Source organism: Bradysia coprophila, unplaced genomic scaffold (assembly GCF_014529535.1).
Source record: "Bradysia coprophila strain Holo2 unplaced genomic scaffold, BU_Bcop_v1 contig_732, whole genome shotgun sequence".
NCBI classification, from domain to species: Eukaryota; Metazoa; Arthropoda; class Insecta; order Diptera; family Sciaridae; genus Bradysia; species Bradysia coprophila.
In genome coordinates, this window is record NW_023503972.1 from 2,784,516 (window position 1) to 2,808,329 (window position 23,814).

General features: G+C 36.0%; 3 protein-coding genes and 1 long non-coding RNA gene across 4 annotated transcripts in view; 1 reads left to right on the forward strand and 3 right to left on the reverse strand.

Annotated features, from left to right (window-relative positions):
- Window positions 1-963: 963 nt before the first annotated feature.
- On the reverse strand, window positions 964-8,229 carry LOC119084071. The gene is made up of 3 exons (XR_005088990.1): window positions 8,218-8,229; window positions 2,067-2,073; window positions 964-1,074 (listed from the first exon to the last, which is right to left on the reverse strand). It is a non-coding gene; the product is annotated as an uncharacterized LOC119084071 (long non-coding RNA).
- Window positions 6,005-8,076, forward strand: LOC119084037 (sodium-dependent glucose transporter 1-like). The gene is made up of 3 exons (XM_037193869.1): window positions 6,005-6,183; window positions 6,257-6,383; window positions 6,838-8,076. The coding sequence occupies exons 1-3, from the start codon at window positions 6,079-6,081 to the stop codon at window positions 7,986-7,988; spliced, it is 1,383 nt and encodes a 460-aa protein (XP_037049764.1). The 5' UTR covers window positions 6,005-6,078; the 3' UTR covers window positions 7,989-8,076.
- A 4,610-nt stretch (window positions 8,230-12,839) lies between the features above and the next one.
- On the reverse strand, window positions 12,840-13,498 carry LOC119084067 (E3 ubiquitin-protein ligase RGLG1-like). The gene is made up of 3 exons (XM_037193907.1): window positions 13,346-13,498; window positions 13,076-13,285; window positions 12,840-13,004 (listed from the first exon to the last, which is right to left on the reverse strand). The coding sequence occupies exons 1-3, from the start codon at window positions 13,397-13,399 to the stop codon at window positions 12,933-12,935; spliced, it is 336 nt and encodes a 111-aa protein (XP_037049802.1). The 5' UTR covers window positions 13,400-13,498; the 3' UTR covers window positions 12,840-12,932.
- A 5,494-nt stretch (window positions 13,499-18,992) lies between these two features.
- Window positions 18,993-23,814, reverse strand: part of LOC119084021 — a 125,691-nt gene continuing 120,869 nt past the window's right edge. Inside the window, exon 18 of the mRNA XM_037193840.1 lies at window positions 18,993-19,163. Within this exon, the coding sequence (XP_037049735.1) occupies window positions 19,068-19,163 (96 nt within the window). The 3' untranslated portion in view covers window positions 18,993-19,067. The remainder of the gene's footprint in view (window positions 19,164-23,814) is intronic.

Consider the following 23,814-nt stretch of genomic DNA (forward strand, 5'->3'; position numbering starts at 1 on the left):
TAACGTATAACACTATCGGTTTTCGGTTTGAATTTAAACGTTGAATGCGCTACTACTTACCACCAGGCATCTCCACCTTATTATACCAGATACGGTGGTGGTTTCAATACAATAATTTGTTGACCGTTTTTGCGTCTAATGAAAAATTCAGCTTAGTCTAGATGTCCGTTTTTGCGTTTAATGAAAATCTTTAATAATTTTGCGGCGAATCTTTGTAATAATCATAGTCAGATAGTCACTTCGTTCACGCAATTTTTAACATTGAAAAATTTAAAGTTTTCTGTATCTCAAACACCTTTCATTATAAGAGCTCTTTTGGTATTGGACAATATAACAATGGTCATTCGGGTTCAAGCTAATCTCTGTCATCTACTACGACGACAACAGAGACAGGCACTGTCGAATGTGGCTAAATGATTTCACATCAATGCATTACAATGTCTTAAAAATTCTATTACATAAATGGAAGTAATAGATTCGGAAACTTTGCTGATGATAATGCTGACCGTTGATGGTTGAAAATGAAATTATTTCTCAATCGCTAAGTCGAATCGACATGACAATTCTTATTCAATCCAATTTGTAGGATTTAGGTTAGCAAAGGTCATAACCTGCATTCCTGCAAGTTATGTCGATTGAATTTTAGAAAATTTCAATCAATCTGAGAAGTCGATTAGTAAGCACTAAGCAGCGGATATTTTGGAAATACCTAGGGTAAAGGCTCTACAGAGACAGAGAGACATTTAGAAGTTCGGCGTTGTTGTTGTCAAATTATTCAATTTTATTTACATTATTCTGGAAAGCGACGACCAAAAGCTTCCATGGTTTTGTTGTATTACTAGCAGCCTGCACTTATCAATTAGAAACAGGTACACATGCAATTTTTTATGCAAAGTGCTTACTAGACATTCAACACTCAGTACGGGCAGAGCCGGCTTAACACGATGGGCTTTAGGGGCTTAGCCCCTTGGCGCTGGATAAAAGTGGCGCTGGAAAACTAATAATGAATCGTGTTTAGTTTACTGGTTTCATTAGAATAAACTACTTTTACCGATATTTAAAAAAAAATCATCTCTTAAAAAGATAAGGCATCACAGTTTTCTTGTTTGGAAATTCCTGATATCCACTGTATCCAGAATACTGGGAAATCAGGAAAATTAAACTTCAAATTCTTGATTGGCATTTTATTTCCGATCAGTAAATCAATTTTATCATCGGGACAGCTCTCAACATACTCGTCTAGTAGTAGCAAATGTCATTGAGAGGTAATAACATGGTAGATGTAAAATTGTTATTCAAAATCAATCCAAGGTATCTGCTTGCCTCAAAAGAAGTATTACTTATCGACGAATTTTGTCTAAGACTAACCATGAAAGAAAAATAAAGTTACACACGGAATGTATAGTCTTGAAAGTTTCTTGATGGAAAGAATCTACAAATTCTTTGCTCGCTTCGTTCGCGGTTACTTTCTCCTTCCTTTCACGTTTAAATGAATATCAGTGAAATGAAAAAAACTAAGCTCCACCTTATGGGTAGATCAGGTCCTTTCACTGACTGAATCTTTCAATCAATTTTTGATATTTTTGAAATATCAAAAAACTGTCCTTCGATTCTCATGTGATCGTAACCATAAATATTCGTAACTTGACAGTTGCGTGTATAAAATCCCATAAGATCATTAGATCAAGTTACGAATTGTTAAAGTAACGAAAATACGAAGAAGATTTCTTGCTTATGTTTTGAACAAAAATGAAACTCGTTCAATTTTTTTTACAAAACACGAAATCACTCAAAAAAATCTTTTCGAAATGATTTCTGGAAATATATTCAGAATTACTCGAGCTACCGTATTATGAATCTTCGAGACGAAAATTCTTGACTTGACTTGACTTGACTTGACTTGAACATAACAAATTGGTGCCTGTGACGAAAATTCTTTTGAAAATATCACAGAGGTCACCCGTTCCTTTATAGCTCATCTTCAAACTTAACCTCAGGAATTTCATTTCTTGACGATAAAAAAAAAATGGAAATCCTCAAGTTATCGTGTTATCAAGAGACGAGACAAAAATTCTTTTGGGAGTATCATAGAGATTAGGGTGTGTCGATTTCAATTTTTGTTTTTAGTGATTCCGGATTCCGCCCTACCGCGATGCACCCTCGCACTAGCAATAATAATCAGCGAAAAGTTTTTTTTTATAAGTCAATATAAGCTTGCACCGTCACTTTTTCAAAAATTTTCGAGCTACATGAGATAGCTGGATTATGGGTCGAAACCAAAAAAAAACTACAGATGCTTTTGCAGAGTTTTCACTCTGTACGGCATCTAGAGGGTCTACTAGAACATACAAAAATTAAAAAAAGTTAAAAAAATGTTTTACCGTCATTTTGGTATAGCACCAAGTTTCACCGAGGTGGAATTTTCAGGAATTTTGTAAGTGGAAAAGTCATCTCTTCTGGGTGAATTTTTTTCAAGCTATTGTTGTGATAGCTCATTTTGTAGGTATTTCAATAGCGCGTCCAGCAAACGTACAGTTTCGATAGATAAATTTAAATATTTTTTGGTTTCACTGTTGGAAGGCCCAAAAATGGGGCATTTCTTTGGGTATTTTCGAAAACATAACAAATTGGCTTCTCTTAAAAAACGAAATCTTAATATTTTCAGCTTTTTAATGTGTTATTCATGAATAATATTTGAATTTCTGTCAAAATTTTTCATTTACTTGCTGTATTTAAAATGTTAATTGTCTCCATACTCGAAGAAATGCCCAATTTTTGGGCCTTCCAACAGCGAAACCAAAAAATATTTAAATTTATCTATCTAAACTGTATGTTTGCTGGATGCGCTATTGAAATACCTACAAAATGAGCTATCACAACAATAGCTTGAAAAAAATTCACCCAGAAGAGATGACTTTTCCACTTACAAAATTCCTGAAAATTCCACCTCGGTGAAACTTGGTGCTATACCAAAATGACGGTAAAACATTTTTTTAACTTTTTTTAATTTTTGTATGTTCTAGTAGACCCTCTAGATGCCGTACAGAGTGAAAACTCTGCAAAAGCATCTGTAGTTTTTTTTTGGTTTCGACCCATAATCCAGCTATCTCATGTAGCTCGAAAATTTTTGAAAAAGTGACGGTGCAAGCTTATATTGACTTATAAAAAAAAACTTTTCGCTGATTATTATTGCTAGTGCGAGGGTGCATCGCGGTAGGGCGGAATCCGGAATCACTAAAAACAAAAATTGAAATCGACACACCCTAATAGAGATCGCATCGCATGTCCGTTTTAGCCTATCTTCGAACTTAACCTCAGGAATTTAATTCCTCGTCGATTAAAAAACATTTTTGGAAATCCGTGGCAAATTACTTAAGTTATCGTTTTATCAAGGAATGAACAAAATGTGACAAATATTTTAGAGTGTTTATTATCCGTCAGACCCATGACTTTCAGTCAAGATAATTATTTACGACCGAAGTAAAACTTAGCTAGGCTACAGAATGTTACAACCCAGTTAACGTTCTTCTTACCATTTCTCCTAACCGATCGTTAGGATATCGACATTAATATTATTTTTAATATGTTTAATACGTTCACGAAAAGTAAAAGCCATGTTTTTGTAATTGGCGCTCGAAAACTAATAGCCCCGTGGCGCTGAAAACCTTAATCCGGCTCTGAATGTACGGGTCGTATGTAAAGTCTCATATTTGTCTCATTTAACAAAAAAAAAAATATTTAAATGTTGGTGCAACGGGTGCTCACCTCAAACAATTGGTCGTAAGTACCTATTAACTTCCATTTGTTTGAGCAGTTAGTATCAATATTTCTCGGTGGTTGAATTCAAATACCAGTATAGTTTGCAGTGTAATGTTGCTTTAAATAAAAATTAGTTTTGATTGTAGCAATTTGACCAGCCTTGAGAAAACTGAGCAGTTTATGAAAATTTCGTTTAAAGCTACCACTTTCGTGGTCGTTATTGCGGTCGTACATTTTTCGAAAAGGATTCTCATGAAAAGATATCATCAAAAATGAAATACGAATACGAGGCACACAAATGTAAGCTACAATTTTAGCTAAGTGCCGGTGTCCTTTAAGATTATTGAATTGAACAGTACCAAACTGGCTCAAAAAAGTCTTTCGGCATAGCACTGAACCAAGCAGTAGAACCGATTTTTCTAACGAAAATTTAGCCTCTCTAATATGATCTCTGCCACAATAAAAACAACCTTTTTTGAACAAGTAAATTTAATGAGAGCCTCTAAAGTGGCACAAATTTAAAATTTTTAGTTCACTTTAAAACGTAGACAAGTATGTCCTTTCAAACAGATTTATAAAAATTCGTACAAATACATCGAAACCAAAATACTGTCAACAACTAGAGCATGTGTGTCCAAAATATAGTACACCGGCAACTCTGATCTTTTTTAATAACAACTAAATAAACATAGTAGCGTTGCATACGCAGGCCCCTCTTGGAAAATCTGTTCTACTGCTTGGTTGCAGATGCAGATGCAGATTTCGGGCACGTATGATTTTTTTTTTTTGCTGAAAGCTGTACTTGGAACTGAACTTTTGCTATAGCTACATATTGCAATTTCAAGTCAACCTACCCGTTAACACCTCAGTAGTAACGTCCCAGAAAGAAGACAGATCCTTCAATGATCTGGAGTTCTAGAACTGGAAAGATGGATAACTCTATGGAGACATGTGATCAAAAGATTCGCTTGTTCATGATTGACAAATAAATTATTTCGTCACGCTGTCACCCATCGATATTATATACTGTAGATTACTTATCTATCTATATTGTATCGATGGTTTCACCATTACTTTAGAAATTATTTAAGATACAAATTCTACCCAGGTGACAGATGATTTTAAGATAAAGCAGTAGGGAAGGTATTGGCTAACTTACATTCATTTCATCAATTTACTTTATGATTGAGGCCTCCGTGCGCGTTCTGCAGAGAAATGAACAGTACAACACTACCCTTAATAATAAAAACACTTTCAGTTTATCGTTTCCGAACTTTTCCTTCTGGAAATGACATGAAAATCATCAACAACAGCCATCATTGTAAGCAAAATATCCGATGCAAATATTAAAATGTTATTTTGATAAAAATATTGTTTTTTACTCCAACCAATCAAAGTTAATTGGCATCACATAGTTAAAGCTGAGACAACTTGTAGCCTAGCATTTAAAACGAGCATTTATTTATGGTCTTAGGTTGTCATAGTTTTCAATATCGAAAACAAATTAATATACAAATTGCTTACACTAGCTCGCGATATAATGTATCTAAATAGTCAGTACTAAATTACAGCTCAAGAACAAAAATAAGTTTGCTCAAGAACTTGAAATTCATCCAATAGAATGCAATTCTGTTGTAATGTCACATTTGGGGTAAGCCATTACACATCGTTATAAATTCGTAAACTTTTGAAATCTTTTGTCACAAAGGCACCAAATGTCCAGTTGACGATTTATATCTTTTGTTCTCTGACGTTTTAAATGCCAAACGTCGGGTAGTTTTCGCATTATGTGGTTTTCGCCAAAGCTGTAACCATCGAAGCATCATGGTCTACCCCAATGGCTATGAATATCATTTTTTACCAGAATGTAAATAATTGATCAGATTTGCTTGGTGCATGTGTAGAAAAACAAAATGGGAGAGCAATTATTCAATAGTTCTTTGTGTATCGAGGGAAAAAGTGGTCTGTTCAGCACTTCGTTCTACGCATGTTCAATATTCATGTTCATCCGAGCCAAGATTTTAAATACGGAAGAAAGACACTCATTTTTACAAATGCCACATTTACTTTCTAGTTACGCAATGAGTCGATATTTGTAGCAATACTCCTAGACTGAAATTTCACAACAAAAAATCACGGCGAATTTAGCTGTATTGTAGTTGTCCGTTGCAGAATGCAATTTCTATTCGTCTGATTTAAAAATGTGGATTGTTAGCGAGACTGTTTTCAATCGCATTCAATAGACAGAGGTTGCCGCCCAAGGCGTAAGTGATAGCACAAATCTGTGCATAACAAAGAAATTCACGAAAAACAAAAAAAATGTTAAGAGACATAAAACATGTGAATCGAAAGAAGCCGCAGCCGTTGTCTAAGCGAGTTATGTATTTGACCACGTCAGCAATACTGTTCGGCAATATTTCGTTTGTAAGTTTTTTTTCTGTTTTTATCGTAAAAGCCGCCTGCAATCGTAAATTGTAATTTCGAAACTTAATATTAGGGATGCTCTATCACTTCTCTTGCACCCGCCTTGGATAATATCGCAAGGAGATATAAAACATCAATCGAGGACATATCGATCGTTTTCACCTTGCTGACAATGATGTATTGCATCGGAGCGATTATGTGTAAACAAAAAAATTGAAATGAAAATCACGAACTGATGTGAGAATTCACGTCGTAAGTGAGCATGAGAATTCGAATTTTGATTGAATGTCCCTAAGGGGAAACAGCTGGAGAAATAGGTCGTATACAGACGTAATTTCCATTCGAATTTAGTAGAAACTAATGTTATCTTCAATATGGTCAGACGTCAACGAAACACAGCACATCCTTCTAGAAATGGTGGACTTACCACGAAGTGAAAATCTGTTACTTCATTTGTTGAAAATATAGCGAATTATTTACTTCCTTTGTTTTGACATTTTCCGAGTCCTACAGCTTCTGTTCAAAAAAAGTAGAGAATCGTGTGTGTGTGGTAAAATAACGGCCAATACAGCTTCGAATTCTGATGTGACCTTGCGTCGCGAAACTAAGAAGAGTGTTTATGTTAAAATAATTTTTTTTCTCCTATTGCGGCAGGTGGTGTCCTTTCGAGGTACGTCAATCGTCAGTTGATGGTCGTACTCAGTTTATCCGTAATTGCATCGTCAATGTTTTTAACACCGCACTGTCCGTCCAAAAATCTGTTCTGCGTTTTGGTAGGAGTGTTCGGCTTTGCCAGTGGATTTTATGGCTCATCTCAAGTGGTTTGGATAATTGAAATTTGGCAACAGAAATCGGGCCCATTCATTCAAGCTCAGCATTTTGCTTTTTCCGTTGGAAGCATAATTCCTTCCGTGGTTCTAGCTCCGTTTCTTCATCAAAAGAATCACAGTCCTGCAAGTGCCACCGAGTCAGCGGTTAGGGAGCAGTCAATGATTCAAACTCCGTTTTTGATCATAGGAACATTGAACTCGTTATCTTTTCTATATCAGTTGTTTCTGTACATCTTCTACAGATACCACAAGCCTCCCATGTATGCTGATGTGAACTTCGAACCAGCTGATAAGGTCGAAAATAATCAACCACTTGCCGAAGGTGATCTCAGTGAAAGTAATGAATTGAAAAAACAAGAGGAAGAAGCAGACAGCGTTAAAGTAAAGACGGGAATCAGCAACAGAAAGATTCGATTGGTTGCATTCGCCATGCTCTTTCTTGGCGCCTATCAAGCAATGGAAATATCGACAATGCAATTCCTTCCCATCTTCGGTCAGCACAGCGATCTGAAATTGTCCGAATCGGCTGCAGCCCATGTACTCTCTGGATTGATGATAACGTATGCCTCTGGCCGGCTGCTTGGAATATTTATCATTTTGAAAGTGCGACCAGATCTGATTATAGTTGCCAATGTCATCTTAATCGCCACAGGCAATACAATTTTGTTGATATGGGCGAGTGGAAGCTTGATCATGTTTTGGATTGGAAGCTTGATATTGGGGGCCGGATTCGCAAATATGTATCCCAGCTTCTTTACATTCATCGAAAAGCATCTGATCATTTCGGGTAACATTGCATCGTGTGTATTGGTATTTGGCACAACCACATCAGCAATGTATCCGATTATACTAGGGAAGATTATAGAACATCACGCTGTTGTGTTAAGCTACACGAATTTTGCAAGTATAGTCGTCTGTATCGTTGCCATTTGTTGGGGCTACAATTTGACGCGAAAGACTCTCACACGGGAATGATTAAAATGTGTAGGAACCTCGATGGTCCATGAGGTCGCGTGTGCAAATTATGTGTATCCGTGGTATCCAGGATACCGGGAAATTTCTGAATTTTTTTAGGATACCGAAAATCCAATTATAGCTGCACAAACCAGCGGGAAATGTATGTAGCGGGAAGTCCCGCTGGGAACCTACATTTCTGGATACCGGGAAATCCGGGAAATCTTGACTCGGATACCGGGAAGAAAACATAATTTGCACACGCGCATGAGGTCTGTTAATTAAATTAATTGTTTTTTTTTTTTAAATAAATTGAAATTTAGTTACCGTAAAAAATCCACCAAACTTTTCTGTTATTTTCAAAACTGTAGCTCAATTTCAATTCAGTTGAAATTTCAAACTGAAATGTAGTTACTGATACACACAATGGTGTAAAGGTGTAAACTCTGAAATGCCTACATCATCATTTCGGTAAGATTTATCAATGAAAAATTTAAAAATCTCGTGTTGCAATTCTGCCCTGGAAACCTCGCAGTTAGAGGTACCGATAGTTGTCATAGTTTTTTTTGTGATTGGTAAATTTGGGAAAATGACTGATTCATTTTCAAGTCTCGCAATTCATTTTGGCCGTCCATATGACTCCAACATAAGCAACACATTCGATACAATGTTAACTGAGAGATGGGAAAAAATATGTGTTTTATTGACTGCGACACGCTTTATATAGTTACGAGGTTCCAAGTTGTTATTTGACAAGTGGGGAATACAGCCCTCCCCTCGGAAGTAATATACTATTAATTATCGCAAAAAAATTCTGTAAACGCAGAGTTGTTCCCGACTTATTCAATGAGACCATAAAGCCTTCCAGTAGCAGTAATTTTACGTGATAGTTGGCGTTTTGTATGTTGGTCATTTTCGGGCATCTAATGCCCCGAAGCCCATGATTTTGCTACAAACATATAACATAACGTCGCTTCGATGAAAGCTTTCCCGTCTCGTCTATAATCTGTAATAGTATGTTCTCCAACGCTGCATCACACAGTCGATTTCACCAAAACGTTCAGAACTCAACTGTCCACATTACCACGCAACTTTCCATTTCATAATATGTATGGATATATGAGTATGCAATACATACATCGAGAAAAGCTCCTATGTAAATACTGCAATATGAGCATAATATTAACTTGTTGCACACAATGCGGACAAACAAAATTTTTGATTCTAATGGAATTTGGATGCATGTATACAAAATTATATACTCAACTCGTCCCTAATGTATATACAGCGGATACAGCGCAGCGTTTGCGTTTGAATTTAAAAGTTGAATGCACCAAAACTTAATGATAGGCATCTCCACTTTATTATACCAGAGGCGTTATAGAGGATTCAACGCAAGCTTTCCATAAAGTTTTGACAAATTATATACGGCTACTATACTCCAACTGTTTCGACGCAGTGCGCCGACTGTCGTGAGTTTAAGAATTCGTAACTTGGCAGGATTGTCACCTTAAAGCTAAGAGTGGTCTATACAGTCGACGCATTTTAGAAACATCTCAATGATTCACGTCAACAGATCATTGTCAATGTCCGGTTCTCGGATCAAAAGATTCGATTGTTTTGATCAAACCCGAGAACCTCGCCCAAAATTAATTTATTATCAGATGTTCAAAGAAAATCGCCAAAAATCAGTTAAATAAGATGCCATTCTCCAATACCCTCTCTAGCAAACAAACTAAGAAAATTAGTCATGTTGAAGGATTAAACTTTGGTAATGAGCATAAAAATGCAAATAGAATTCAATTTTATCGGAATTGTTCGTAAACATTATCAATGGTGCGTAGCTGGAATCAACATAAAATCACAGTTACAAACGTTAATCTAAACTTATTCGACTAATATCACCTACCCTATTCGCTTATCAATTTTTTATTTATTTAATTTCAATATTTTGCATTTTACAATAAATTTTACAATAGAACACTACAGGATTAAACGACTAAAATCACATAAAAATATCACAATTGTTATCAATTCCAAAGGTGTCCCGAATACAGGTGGCGTTTCTTCGTTGAATGGAAATAGAAATTTTTTGTAACAGAAAATCTAGCGACCTTGGTTCGCCGGAATTTCTGGCCATAAGTTTACCGAGTTTTGCAGGAAAATTGAAGTTTCTGGACCAACACAACCAAAGGATTCGAAAGCCAGTGGCGTGAAGATATATTGATTTTTGAGGTCAGTGTAGTTGTTGTGCTTATCACGTTCTGCATTGTCAGCCACCGATCCACTACGTACCGAACTCCATCTCACATAGCTTGGGGCAACTGTATCAACCACTGTTACGTCCCACACCAATGATTTGCCATGACTCCACGGATAATAAGTAAGTCCGTCAGGGCGTTTTCCATCACGACGAGAAAGTCCAGGCGGCTCTAGCTTACCGGGAAAACCAGCTGATGCGAATGCCGATAGGAAAATTCTGTTGAGAGCTAGGTGTCCGGAGTACTTCCCTTTGGATAGATGACACGACAGAGCATGATGGCCGTTCGACTCGACGATTCCACCACAAACGCACATATGATCCTCGCAGACTTTATTGCCCAATCTCAACGCCACTGCGATTCTTGCTGAGTCATTGTCCAGAAGGAGGCCCAGTTGATGTGATGGTACCGCTTGCAGCCACTTCGAAGATGTTTTAGTTGATGACGCAAGAAGTCTAGCACGATCAGTCGGACCACTGGATGACAGAAGCTCGTTGTGGATATGGTTAACACGCAAAAAATCCCACTCCGCTTGATCCATCTTTTGTTTCAGTTCGGTCGGAGTCCATTCAGGTGGATACGCTTCGATTGACGCTCTGAAACGATCGTTCAAAACGCATAAGTTGAACTTGGCAAGTATCCTATTCGACAAGGCCTGCGATTGATACACAGAAGCGAAATACGTTGGGTACGCTAAGTCGACCATTTTTCTGATACCTAGGCCTGCAAATGCCAGTGGTAACGATGCTTGAGTCCAAGATATGTCGCTCAATTCATTGTTGGTGATGGATTCTAAGGTGAGACATAATTACATAATAATCCTCTTTGTTCGTCTAATTCTCAATTTCACGTACTTCACTTCCAAAATCTAGAAATACAAATTCATTCAAAAAACGATTCACGTCAACGTTAATATCACAAATCTCGTTTTAAGTTAACTTGCCTTCGGTGTTAGATTATACTAAACACTACGTCAATAGTACATTGAATGACAAGGGGCGAAAGTAAAAAAATTCAACCGTGTGCGAGAGTTGATGCCCGCGCCGAAGGCAAGGGCCTCAATCGCACAGGTTGAATTTTTTTACTTTTGCCCCGAGTCGTTCATACTATTTTTTTTGATACCAACATTGAAAATTGATACGTATCGCAAACATCGCAACAAAATGTTGAAATAAAAAGGCATTTAGCCAGAAAATGCGGGGGTCCAGGGGGCGGCAGCCCCCTGGTATATGAAAAATTTAATAATTTAGCCATCACAACAATAACACACACAAAAATTAAGATAAATATAACTAACAAATCATTCAGTAACAAAAGGTATCAACTTTGTATGCTAATTTCAATAAGAACACTGGCGCACAGTGTTTTACAATTTTGATCAAAGTATTCTGCATAATATGAGCGGATTTTGTTGACAACTCGACTCATTTCTCTCATTTTCTGTGACGTCAGTCACTTTCGCTGTTCGTTCAGTTGCGTTCGCTCTTCGTTAAGTACTTTCTCCCCGTGGGATGCATTTTTTTACTTTCGCCCCTCATATGCGGGGCGAAAGTATCATTTTTCAATGTTGGTATCAAAAAAAAAAATTAATCAGGCGGACAATTGAAAACATCGAACAATTTAAAAGGAACTTCGATCAGCAAAAACACAACTTTTTACACGTCTCGCATTCTACATCTATCAATGATTACGTAACACTACTACTAAAATGCATTTTCATGCTTCGGGGCCGAAAATGAGGGCAATTTTTCGAATTTTCTCGGGTTTCCGACCCTCTGCATGAAAACTTACATGTGCACCTGTTTGGGACGGTTGATTTAAGGCACTTTCGCTTGTAAGCCTCACTTCGTTCGGCCTACAATCCGCGAAATTGCCTAAAATCAATCGTCCAAAACAGGTACACAAATAACCATTGTCTCTCTTTCAAAATATGATTGTAGTGTTCGACAGAAGCTTACACTTGGTTTGCTCGTTCATTGCATTAGGTGTAGTAGTCTTAATATGAATCATTTCCATGATGTCTCTTTTTTGTTGGTGATTTTCTGTGTGGAGGATCGTCACGTTATACCAATCGACCAATTGACAGCTTATTTGAGAGAAGAAACCGCTTTTTGGCAATTCATTAGCTTTACCGCGCATTTTGCTGCTCAAGAACTGCAGGCCAGTTTTGGATAATGTAGCTCAGATCGTTCTGGAAGTAGTCTCTCCGATAATTAGCGACCTTTTGGGGTATATGCCATTTTTTATCGACGATGATGACACAAACGAGTGACGAGCACTAACTAATATTATAGTAATACAAATGAAGTAAAAGATTTCACACAAACACAATTGAAGATTGTTATATAAAGAAAGTAATAGACCTGCTGGTTAAGCATCAAATTACAGGTTACAATTTCTTCAGTATCAAAATTATAATGCCCCGCTCGTCTAGTTTGCTGCTTAGGTTAGGGCTCTCTCGATATTTTATCAACTCTAATTACAGCACAGATTATCTAGAGAGGAAACGTATATTTTATAAGACGAGTGATAAATATTTTTAAGGCACTAGAAGTAAAGATTGATAACTATAAGATCGAGCATATTTTCGACAAAACGATAACAAAATCGATTTTTGTTTTATTTGGATTTTTATTATTAACAAAGTACTGCACTAAAACAAACAGATTTAGTGTATGAATGTTCCCCACAAATCCAATCCATCTTATGCTGGTGGTGCAACTGGTGTATTTGCAGCAACATATTTGGCGTAAAGCTCGTTCAATGTAGCTTGTTCCTGTTAGCGAAATAGATGAAATATGAATCTCTGCTTCATCCTAGAACTGATTTGCTCTTAATTTAACATACTTGTGGTGTTAGTGGTGGTCCTTGCATTCCAGTTGCAGGGGCTGGAGCTGGTGCTGGAGCTGGAGCTGGTGCTGGAGCTGGCGCTGGGGCTGTTCCTGTTGGTGGTGGTGGATAATAAGGTGGTGGATAAGGTGGATATCTTGGATAACGACTGTAGCTGCCGCCGTAGCTGCCACCGCCACCGTTACATGGTTGAGAGTGAGGCAAACCCTTTAAAAAAATTCATTTATCAATTTAGGAATTCTTTATAGTGAGCAAAGATCTTCCTACCTGAACAACTGCCAAACAGGCAATGCCGAACAACAACAAGACTATCTTAGACATTTTACAATCGCAGACAATTGCTATACTAATCGTCTGGACATGAAGTGCTTCCTTTTATATTCGATATTTTAATATTGCGCATTTATCACCAGTTTTCATGATTAACATACAACCTGTGTAAATAACTCCGAAAAGCAACGAAAAAAAATTATTTGCAAAAAATATTACGCACATGGAACAGACAATAAATAATCTTAATAAAATATTTGTTGCCACGAGTTGTACCCGTGGAATTTATAATTTCGATAATGTCCCAAGTCTCAACTTTTCCTCTTCCATTTTTTTTTTTTTGATAAAATGCACTTCACACAGGAAAAGCTTTAAATCAGTCGGAAAATCATTGCCCATTGGCTTCACTGAGACTCACGAATTTTCGTCGAGTATACAAAGAAATTTACATTTCACAGGTGTTCTGCGCACAGTGGATAGTGTTTTTACTCAGTTCAAATTGATGGTACATTATGAACTGAACACAGTCAATGATCTTCAATTATTTGAGCGTAGAGCGTAAGATTCTCGTCGTAATTTGGGAGACAAAGCCGCTCGAAAGATATATTTTGCAACATACGAATGGGTTCAAAGTGATTAAGAGTCAATTCGTGAAAATGTCGAACAATGTGAAAACAAGCCATCCTTCAGATGTAACTATCTGTGGTAATTTATTGAACTAATTTGAACAAATTTCACTTTAATGATGCAACAACTGGAAGACTCAAATGTTGACCTTTTATAATTTTCGTAATTTCAGTGATTTTTTTACAGTTTCATTAACAATATTAACATCAGACAAAAACAGTTTATTTTCGCGCTGTTTTTTTTAACTTCAACGTCAGTCCTTTAACTTCAACATCAGTGTTGGAAACCACGCCACAGTGCTTAGGAAATTAAATTTTAAAAAGGTCACTAAAATTCCAGATGAACGAGAAAATAGTCTGTTTTTGACCTCGGCTGTGCCTCCGATCAATTCATTTTTATCCCGTGTTATGGCATTCCCTTGAAATGGGCGAAATCCTGACATTTTGCTAAACCCCAAATGTCAGCCCTTCCAAGTGAAGATTTTACATGCTACGCTACATGCGTCGAAAACTATACTTTTCATGTTTTTCTAGCAGTTCTGAAACTCTACTTTTCATCTTTTTATCCCTAGTTTTGTAATATATATTATATGCTCAGGGCGTCTAAAGAAGCACCTAAAATATGAAAAGTACGGTTTTCGACGGATGTAGCATGTAAAATCTTTTACTTCATTTGTATTAACATATATTTTGCTTGATAGCGCCACGCTACCTAGAGCGATCAGATGATATCTCCATTCGTAAAATTTTACTGACTTTTCAGAATTAATTGTAATTAACTGAATGCACATCGTTTAATTGTAATACAAAAGAGGCGAGAGTGGGGAACATTTAAATTTCAATTATTTCAGAGAAATGAGAAAATGACCTTTTGTTGACGCTTTATCTGATGACAGTTCAGGAAAAAGTTTCTATCATCTTGTTTTGACAGTTGAAACATTTTCTTCCCCTAGCTGTTACGTTTGGCTTTGTTTTGAAAGATTGTTTACAGAGTGAAGGAAATTCTAACAAGAATATGTCGCAATTTCGCTCGAAATGGAATTTCCTATTTTTCCCAGAGGTGAACACAACATTTTCATAGGTGCGATGTGTGACTTACCGTTTTTCTACACGAAACAAGAAACATCAATTTACCAGGTCATTCTTAAAATCATACACAAAGTGACAGTTCAATATTCTTCCCATCTTTACACTAAAAATTTCATTCGAAACGTCAAAAAAACGCAACCTTTCACGGTCCAAAATAACTTATAAGGCAAAATGTGGAGAAACAGGCTTTAGTACTTAAATAATATTATCTTTCCTTAGTGACAGGATAGTGACTTTAACATGGCACATAAATCAAAATAAGGATAGTCATCAAAGGCTTTGGACTGAGATGGTCGCAATACAAGGACCGGCGGTGCAAAAATCTCTTACCCTAAATAAATCAAAGATATTTTACAGTTCGTTGACCTTCAAAGTATTATAAAACCAAAAATCTTTTATTTTAACCCAAATTTAAAATATGAAATTCTAATGGAAAAATACGAGCGACACATTATAAATAAAAGATCACGCTGATCTACTTTTAAAATGGTAAATTATTATCGAAATCAACTACTGAATTATTCAGCTCCTCAAGAATTATGTAGGCATTATTAATTCGGTAACAGGAGTTTGCGATTAGGCTGCTCCATTTAATTCGATTTAATTTCATTCTTTGCTGTTTTAAGAATTTAGATTATAAAATTTATTTAAATTATCGAAACATGAAATACTCTAGCGAATTATATTAATAATAACGGAGCTTTTGTTTCTGTCGTCTCTGTTGTTAGAGTTTGTTTGTAATGACACGACAGATAAGATGTATTTTAGTAACGCACTGACATATGTCTCAATCTCAATGTATAAGGACATAGATTCCTCTTACGCCGCACCACCTTAGCATGCCGCACTTTATGAACATCTCTCCATGGGTTAAATGTTATGACGCAACACTAGTAAGTTTACAGATAGTAATGACGTGCATCTTCTGTTTTTTAAGGGAAATGTTTCCGTTTGTAGCAACCGCTGAATTCATTAAAAACAAATTACCAAAAAAATATTTACTCTGAATTTCGTTAAGGCGTATAGCGGTATATTTAGATATGAACCACATTTTCATTCAATTTTATTCAAATTTTATTCAATTGTAAACAGAATTAAAAATAATTTTCCATAACATGAACTCTACAGGTATCTAGCTAGTTTTTCTTTAACTGTTTTAGCGTATGCTTGTAATCAACAGAACCAACAGTCAAGCTATAGGACAGCGCCGGTGTGAATAGACACAACTGATGTTATTTCGTACCCTGGTAAAATTATGCAATTAATCAACACTCAAATTAATGAGGGCAGCTCATGGCAAATAGTAGACCACCTCTCACAAATTCAAATATCTTACGTCGCGTCGTCAAGTGCAAAAATTAGGTCAAATCAATCGGGTTTAAGTCGCCACAAAATGTTACTTTACAAAACTGATAGATTTCAGGTTTCCACTTCCTTTACGTTGTTCCTGAAATCCTTCCATATACTTTTCGGTGAATGTGTAGAGTTTAAAGTTAGCAACAGAATCTATATTTGTCAGAAACTCTAAGAAAAAACCTACTGATGATGGACCAAATGCTGAACCCTAAACTTTTAGGGATTAACAGTACCCGACCGAATCATTTTATCTACGAACTTGAACCCAAAAACGTTTTTCTTCGTCGAATACAACCAAAACTTCCAAATTTGGTTTAGGATTTCTCGAGTTATCGTGAAATTCGAAAGCCAGACAAAAATGCTTTTGGGAATTACTCAGAGAGCATGGGTATAACATTGACCGTATTCGAAATTGAGCACAAAAATGTTATTTCTCAATGAGAAATTCTCATCCATTGAAAAAAAAGAGTTGAAAATCTCACCTGTAGTTGGTAATTTTGGCTCCAGGTAATCATAGCTGTCACAAACACAGCTGTAGCGTCGCATACAAAAAAATACAGCTGTCGCAGCTATTACAGATTAACTGGAGACAAAATTACCAGCTATAGGTAGGATTTTCAACTCTTTTTCCTCAGTGTCGAATAAAACCAAAAGATCCAAAATTGGTTCCAGATCTCTCGAGATATCGTTAAATCGAAAGCCAGACAAAAATGTTTTTAAGAATTACTCACAGAGCATGAGTCTAACATTGACCGTATTCGAAATTGAGCACAAAAATGTTATTTCTCATCGAATAAAGCCAAAAGTTCCGAAATCCGAAAGTCAGACAAAAATGCTTTTGGGAATTACTTCCAGATCATTTGTCCAACATCGACCACCTACGAACTTGACCTGAGAAATTTTATTCCTCGTCGATTAAAACCAAAATTTCCAAAATCGGTTTAGATTTACTTAACTTATCGTGCTATCAAGCGTTACATACATTTTAGTATTTTCCGTTTTTTGCCAACATTTCATACATTTTACAAAACCGATCATGGTGAACGTTTTTTATGATGTATGACCCTTGACTTAACAGTCAAGGGAATAATAGTAGATTATATACTTGTGCGAAAAATCGTTGTTTTGAAGAGTGTGGAGTCACTCGAGTCAAAACAACGATTTTCGCACAATTATGTAAGTTATTTTACCTCTTAAGTGCGGCGAAAGTGAATTTTTCTTTTACGGGCCCCCTGCGAAAAACCATTATGAAATCAGCGATACCAAGGGTATCATGATGCAGAAATGAAACAAATTTGTTTACTCTCTGAAATAAAATTTTCGTCTATAAAATCTGCAGTATATAGTTAATTGACCTCCGATATATTGAACGAAATTGTTCAATTATTTTGCGGAAGAAAGAAAAACAAAAAAATATTTACTGACGTAAAGAGAACAAGACGATGGAAAAGTTCGGTCGAGTACCTACTTTGACTTTTCGATGGACAAAAACACTTACTTATACTTTCTTATACTTTACGACTATGTCGAAAGATCTAACTCCTATAGTGCACGTACTTCTATCATCAAGTCTCAGGTATTCAAGTATATTAAAAAAAATTGTTTTTAAATTTGAATGTTTTTCGACCGCAGACAGGAAATACTTTTAATATTTTAATATGTTATCAGTTCAGCGGCCGAACTTCAGCCACAGGTATGTACGTTTACTATTTGTAGTACACATGGTTTTCCCATTTTCGTCTAACTAATTAATAATCCACCTAAAAGCATAAGTAAATCACAATCAACCGGAATCGTACTTTCCAAGTTTAATTATCTTCTCCAAAAATATTTTCCGCGAGATGTCGGTGTTGAAGCACTTTTTCCGAAAATGAACGTTTATTCTCCACCAAAGAATAGTTCACCAACACAAATTTAGATGTCCAACAACAAAATTCTAAATTCTGTCACAGCATAGGTACAACAACCCAGTCTCTTATTTTTATTGAAAATTGAGCAATATTGAAGTCCTGTCGTTGTTCTATTTTTTCTTGATTTTCAAATGTAAATTTCTTTTGAAGGGTAGGGCATATGAAAACAACTCGATGAAATTGTTTTGCAGACTTATTTTCTTTAGACTTTTCGAAATTCAAGAGAGAAACTTTGATGACTAACTATATACCAAAACCGATTTCTACAAAAGATAAAAAATATTTTGTCCGCCAGAACTTTTATTAACCAATTTGATATCAGTGAATACATATTTCTGCAAATCCAATAAGTCTTATGGTGGTGGTGCAGCAGGCTCAGCTGGTGTATTTGCAGCGATATATTTGGCGTAAAGCTCGTTCAATTGAGCTTGTTCCTGTAAGTAAAACAAGTAAAATATGGGTCTATTCCTCATCCTAAAGTTAATTCTATTTTAATTTAGCATACTTCTGGTGTCAATGGTGGTCCTTGCATTCCATTTGTAGGTGCTGCCGTTGTTGTTGTTGTTGCTGGTTCTGCTGGCTCTGCTGTTGTAATTGCTGGTTCTGCTGGCTCTGCTGTTGTAATTGCTGGTTCTACTGGTTCTGCTGTTGTAGTTCCTGTAGTTGTTGTTGCTGCAGTTGTTGTTGTTGCTGCAGTTGTTGTTGTTGTTGCTGCAGTTGTTGTTGTTGTTGTTGCTGCTACTGTTGTTGTGGTTGTTGCTGCAGTTGTTGTTGCTGGTAGAGGTGGTGGTGGGTATGTTGATGATGGTAGTGGTGGTGGTGGGTATGTTGATGCTGGTGCAGATGTTGGTGGTACAGTTGTTACTGCTGGCTGAGGTGGATATTGGTAATATGGGTAATATGGATAGGGTTGAGGTTGATATCTTGGTGGTGGTGGTGGTGCTGGTTGTGGCGGATATGAATATGGACTGCTGCTTGGGTAACCGCTACCGCCACATGGTGCAGCGGCGTAGTGTGGCAAACCCTGTAAAACAGATTTTTTTTTTGCGAATTCACAACTTTTTATGGCGAGCAAAGTAAGAAACTTCATACCTGAACAACTGCCAACCAGGCAATTCCGACCAACAATAACAAACTTGTCTGAGACATTTCACAACTGTACACAATTGCTATACTAATCGTCTGGACATGAAGTTCTTCCATTTATATTCGATTTTCGCTCATTTTTCATTATTTTTCATTAACATATGTACAACCTGTATCAATATTCCAAAATGCAAAAAAAATCAATATTTGCAAATATATTACGCAGGCTATCATGAGCTGCTGAACATTTTAATTTTGGAGCTTATTGAGGGAATATAGACAAGAAAAAATCATATGCTGAAGGTGCGGGAAACGATTCATGAGACAGGTCTAAAAATGGCGTCAACATGTCTACTATTACGTGTACGTACGTATTGAAATGTTAGTTCACTAGTGGAGTACTAATAGTACATTACTATACCAGCAAAGGAGTGGGTTGTGATTTCCGCCATTTTAAGAAGAAGAAGAATTGCGATCAAGGTATATGACGCTCGTAAATAAGACATGTATTCTGGTTGTTTATGTTTTGACTCGGTAGTAGAGTTTGTATTTTTTAAGTAAAATTACAAAATTATTCCAGTTTGAGTAGAAATTACTTGTGAAATTCGAGAAAGAAAATTACAAAGTTGGCGCTGCAGTCGATTTTTGCGGCTAAATCTGTAACTTCCATCACAACCCATTTGATATCTCGTATTCAGAAGGCTTTAGCCCGAGGTTCTTTTACTCATCGTGATGCGAGATATCAAATTATTTCATGTGTTTACTTAGTACGGCGTTTTACTTTACGAACGAGGGAAAGACTTTTTCCTAGCGAGGGAAAAGGCACATTATCATAGGCAATTTAACTTGAAGGTTATACTCGAGCATAGGTAAGCCCTGTAGCAACAATATAGAAAAAGAGTAAACATCTGAGAACCCCTTCTTTAAGGAACAAATGACAAACGCGCTATCATAAGACAATTGTTGTTTTGATAATTTTCGTAGGACATGTCAGAGTCTCTTTTTTGTTAGATTCAGTGTAATTCGATTATCTAACAGTAAGTTTAGCATGCCTTGAATGAAAATGTTTTTCGTTCAAGTTAGTCAAATTATATCATTAAAATAAACCTTTTGTCTTTAATAAAACTATATTTTGTATCAAAAGTTCTATATCGTTTACTTCCGGAATTCTGGAACCTTAGGGAAACCAACATTTTCTACTCCAATTCTCTCATGTAAACCAGCTTTTTCTTAACTTGAGTCAGGGTACAGATTGCATAAAACGGTCAGATCTTTCATCGTAGTTAAGCTTCAACGCGAAACGATAACCAAACTAAATGAAAGTTTTTCCAGTCAATTTTACCCACTTCATATCATTACTTGTATTTTTCACCTAGTCTTGAAAACCTGAAAAAATTGTAATGGCGAAGAAACACTATGCGCAGAGTCTGCGATGATTAAATGGGTTACGCATTATTTTCAGATTGAAATTATTAAATCATGGCCGAGAGCAAGTCCTCTCGTCCTCTGCTATAAAACTTTCCAAATATTTTTTTAGGGACCAAGAAATCATGCCCTCACGTTAGTAAGTTTGCGTGACGCAGGTCCTCCACTCGCATCTACTACAAAATTTTCCAAAAATGTTTTTAGGGACTGCGGAACATATTCACAGCAACGTTTTTTACTTCCCTCCCTTGGCTCCAATTACCCCAAAACTTGGATATTTGGATTCAAGGTATCCATACCTTCACCCTTTAAGGCAGAGCCTAATATTTGGGAATTAATTCCAAAAAATTCCCCAAAAAATTATCAATTTTTTTTCTGAAAGTCAAGGGTCTTATGCCAGAAAATACCCTAAAATGTTAGTAACCATACAGTGTATGAAAAATTATCAAAACTTTAAATGTTTGAAATATTTTTTTTTTGTCACGACGATAACTTGAGTAATTCTTAACCGATTTTGATGATTTTTTTTTAAATCGACGAGGAATGAAATTCCTGAGGTTATGTTCGAAGATGAGCCATGTCGGGATAATGTTCTGGAAACTATTCCAGAAAAACATGATTTTATTGATAATTTTAATTGTTGATAATTGTAATTGATAATACAGTGCTGATAATTGATATTTTGATAATTTAATGTGTTGTGGTGATATTATTATATAAAATGTAACTGTAATAACTGATAATTGGTAATAATAATATTGTTCCCTTGGCTGAAAGTCAAGGGTCTTACGCCAGAAAATACCATAAAATGTTTGTAACCTAACAATGTATGAAATGTGAAGGAAAACGTAATTGTTTGTAACCTATTTTTTTTGTAATCACGATAACTTGATTAATTCATAACCGATTTTTATGATTTTTTTTTTAATCGACGAGGAATGGGATTCCTGAGGTTAATTTCAAAGATGGGCCATGTCGCGATAAGGTTCTGGAAACTATTCCAGAAAAACAGGATTTTACTCTGTTGATAATTGATAATACATGTTAATTGAAAATTAATATTGATAATTTAATGTGTTGTGACATTTTATGAAATGTTATGAGAAACGTAATTGTCTGTAATCTATTTGTCACGACTTGAGATTACTTGAGTCATTCTTAACCGATTTTAATAAAATTTGTTTTAATCGACGAGGAATGGAATTCAAAGATGGGCCATGTCGGGCCTAAGGATCTGAAAGCTATTCCAGAAAAATTCATTTTACGCTGCTTATAATTGATAATTGATAATTATTGGTAATTGATAATTCCCTTCACTGAAATGTTTGTAACCACACAAAGATAGTTGGAAGATAGGTCATGTGGGCCTAAGTATCTGGAAACTATTCCAGAAAAACAGGATTTTACTCTGTTGACAATTGATAATTTAATGTCTTATTCCCTTGACTGGCAGAAAATAGTGAAAAATTTTGGTTCCTAAAATTATACATCTGACATTTGGAAGGTTAAGTTCGACGATAAGCTATGTGTGATCAACGCTTCGGAAGTTACCCCAAAAAATAGAAATGCAATGTAATAAATGAACAATATCATTGATATTCGATTATTGGTATTTGATAATTGATAGTTGATTTTTATATTTGATAATTAACAAGCAGCATATATCTATACAGTGAGTATATAGTATTACAAAAGTCAAGCAATTCTAACATTAGGCAACTTCGACGAGTGTGAAGCTTACGGCCCGAGCGAAGCGAGAGTCGTAATTCACACGAGTTGCGGTATCATATTGCAATATTAGACAGCTCGGCCTTGCGAGAAGTTTGCGATTAGACCAAACCTAATATTAGACAACTCACGAGTGTGAAGTTTGCGGCCCGAGCGAAGCGAGGGTCGTAATTCACACAAGTTTCGGTATTGTATTGCAATATTAGACAGCTCGGACAAGCGAGAAGTTTGCGATTAGACCAAACCTAATATTAGACAACTCTGACGAGTGTGAAGTTTGCGGCCCGAGCGAAGCGAGGGTCGTAATTCACACGAGTTGCGGTATCGTATTGCAATATTAGACAGCTCGGACGAGCGAGCAGTTTGCCAACGTATATTTGAAAAATAGGCACGAACGTTCTTTCAATGAAAATGTGATCACTGAAAAAGGCTTTAAAACACAATAGAATTTCATTGTGTCTTTATCGGATGCGCTTCTTTGTCACGTTGTAGACGATTAATCTGATATGAGATGAAAAAATCAGTTAAAATAAATTAAGATATTTATAATAGTGTAATATAATTGGTTAATTATTTTGGAAAAATTATCAGTCAAGGGACCCGACCCGCCCAACAGGTGGGACCTAGTTTTAAAAATAAAATAAAATAAAAATTAAAAAGGCCAAGGTTAAAGCATTAGCTCTGTCTGCAACTAGATTTGGATTTTTTTTCCTCTGAATGACAATTGTGAGATCCCGGATGATCATAGGAAAACCGGTCGAGTAGGTTAGATTTGGTGGAAAAGGTGCTATTTTTTTTAGGTATTCCGCAGTTGTTTACACAGCGGACAACATTTTCACAACGACAACTGATTCACAATCGTTCTTGTAGAATTCAAGCGATTTGAAGGATTTGTGAGATTTTTTGTGTTCCTAACATTCCATCATATGGTGTAAGTGGTTTTTGCTAAATTATGTTTTATTATAGTTGTAGTAATATAATATGATGTGTTGAGGCGAGTCAAAGTTGAAATTTACATTAGCAAAGTATAAAGCCGAAAATATCGTGAGGGCAAATAAAACGGTGTGGCCTTGTAGCAGTAATTTATTGCACTTTTCTATACATATATTTGTTTGCTAAGTATAATATAAATGGGCGAAAATTAAGTTACAATCACAAGCAACCAAAAACGTTTTTCTTTTCAAATGATGGATTTTCGTTCGCAACAACGTTAATGCAAGATCATTTTACTAGAGTTTGCAGGATG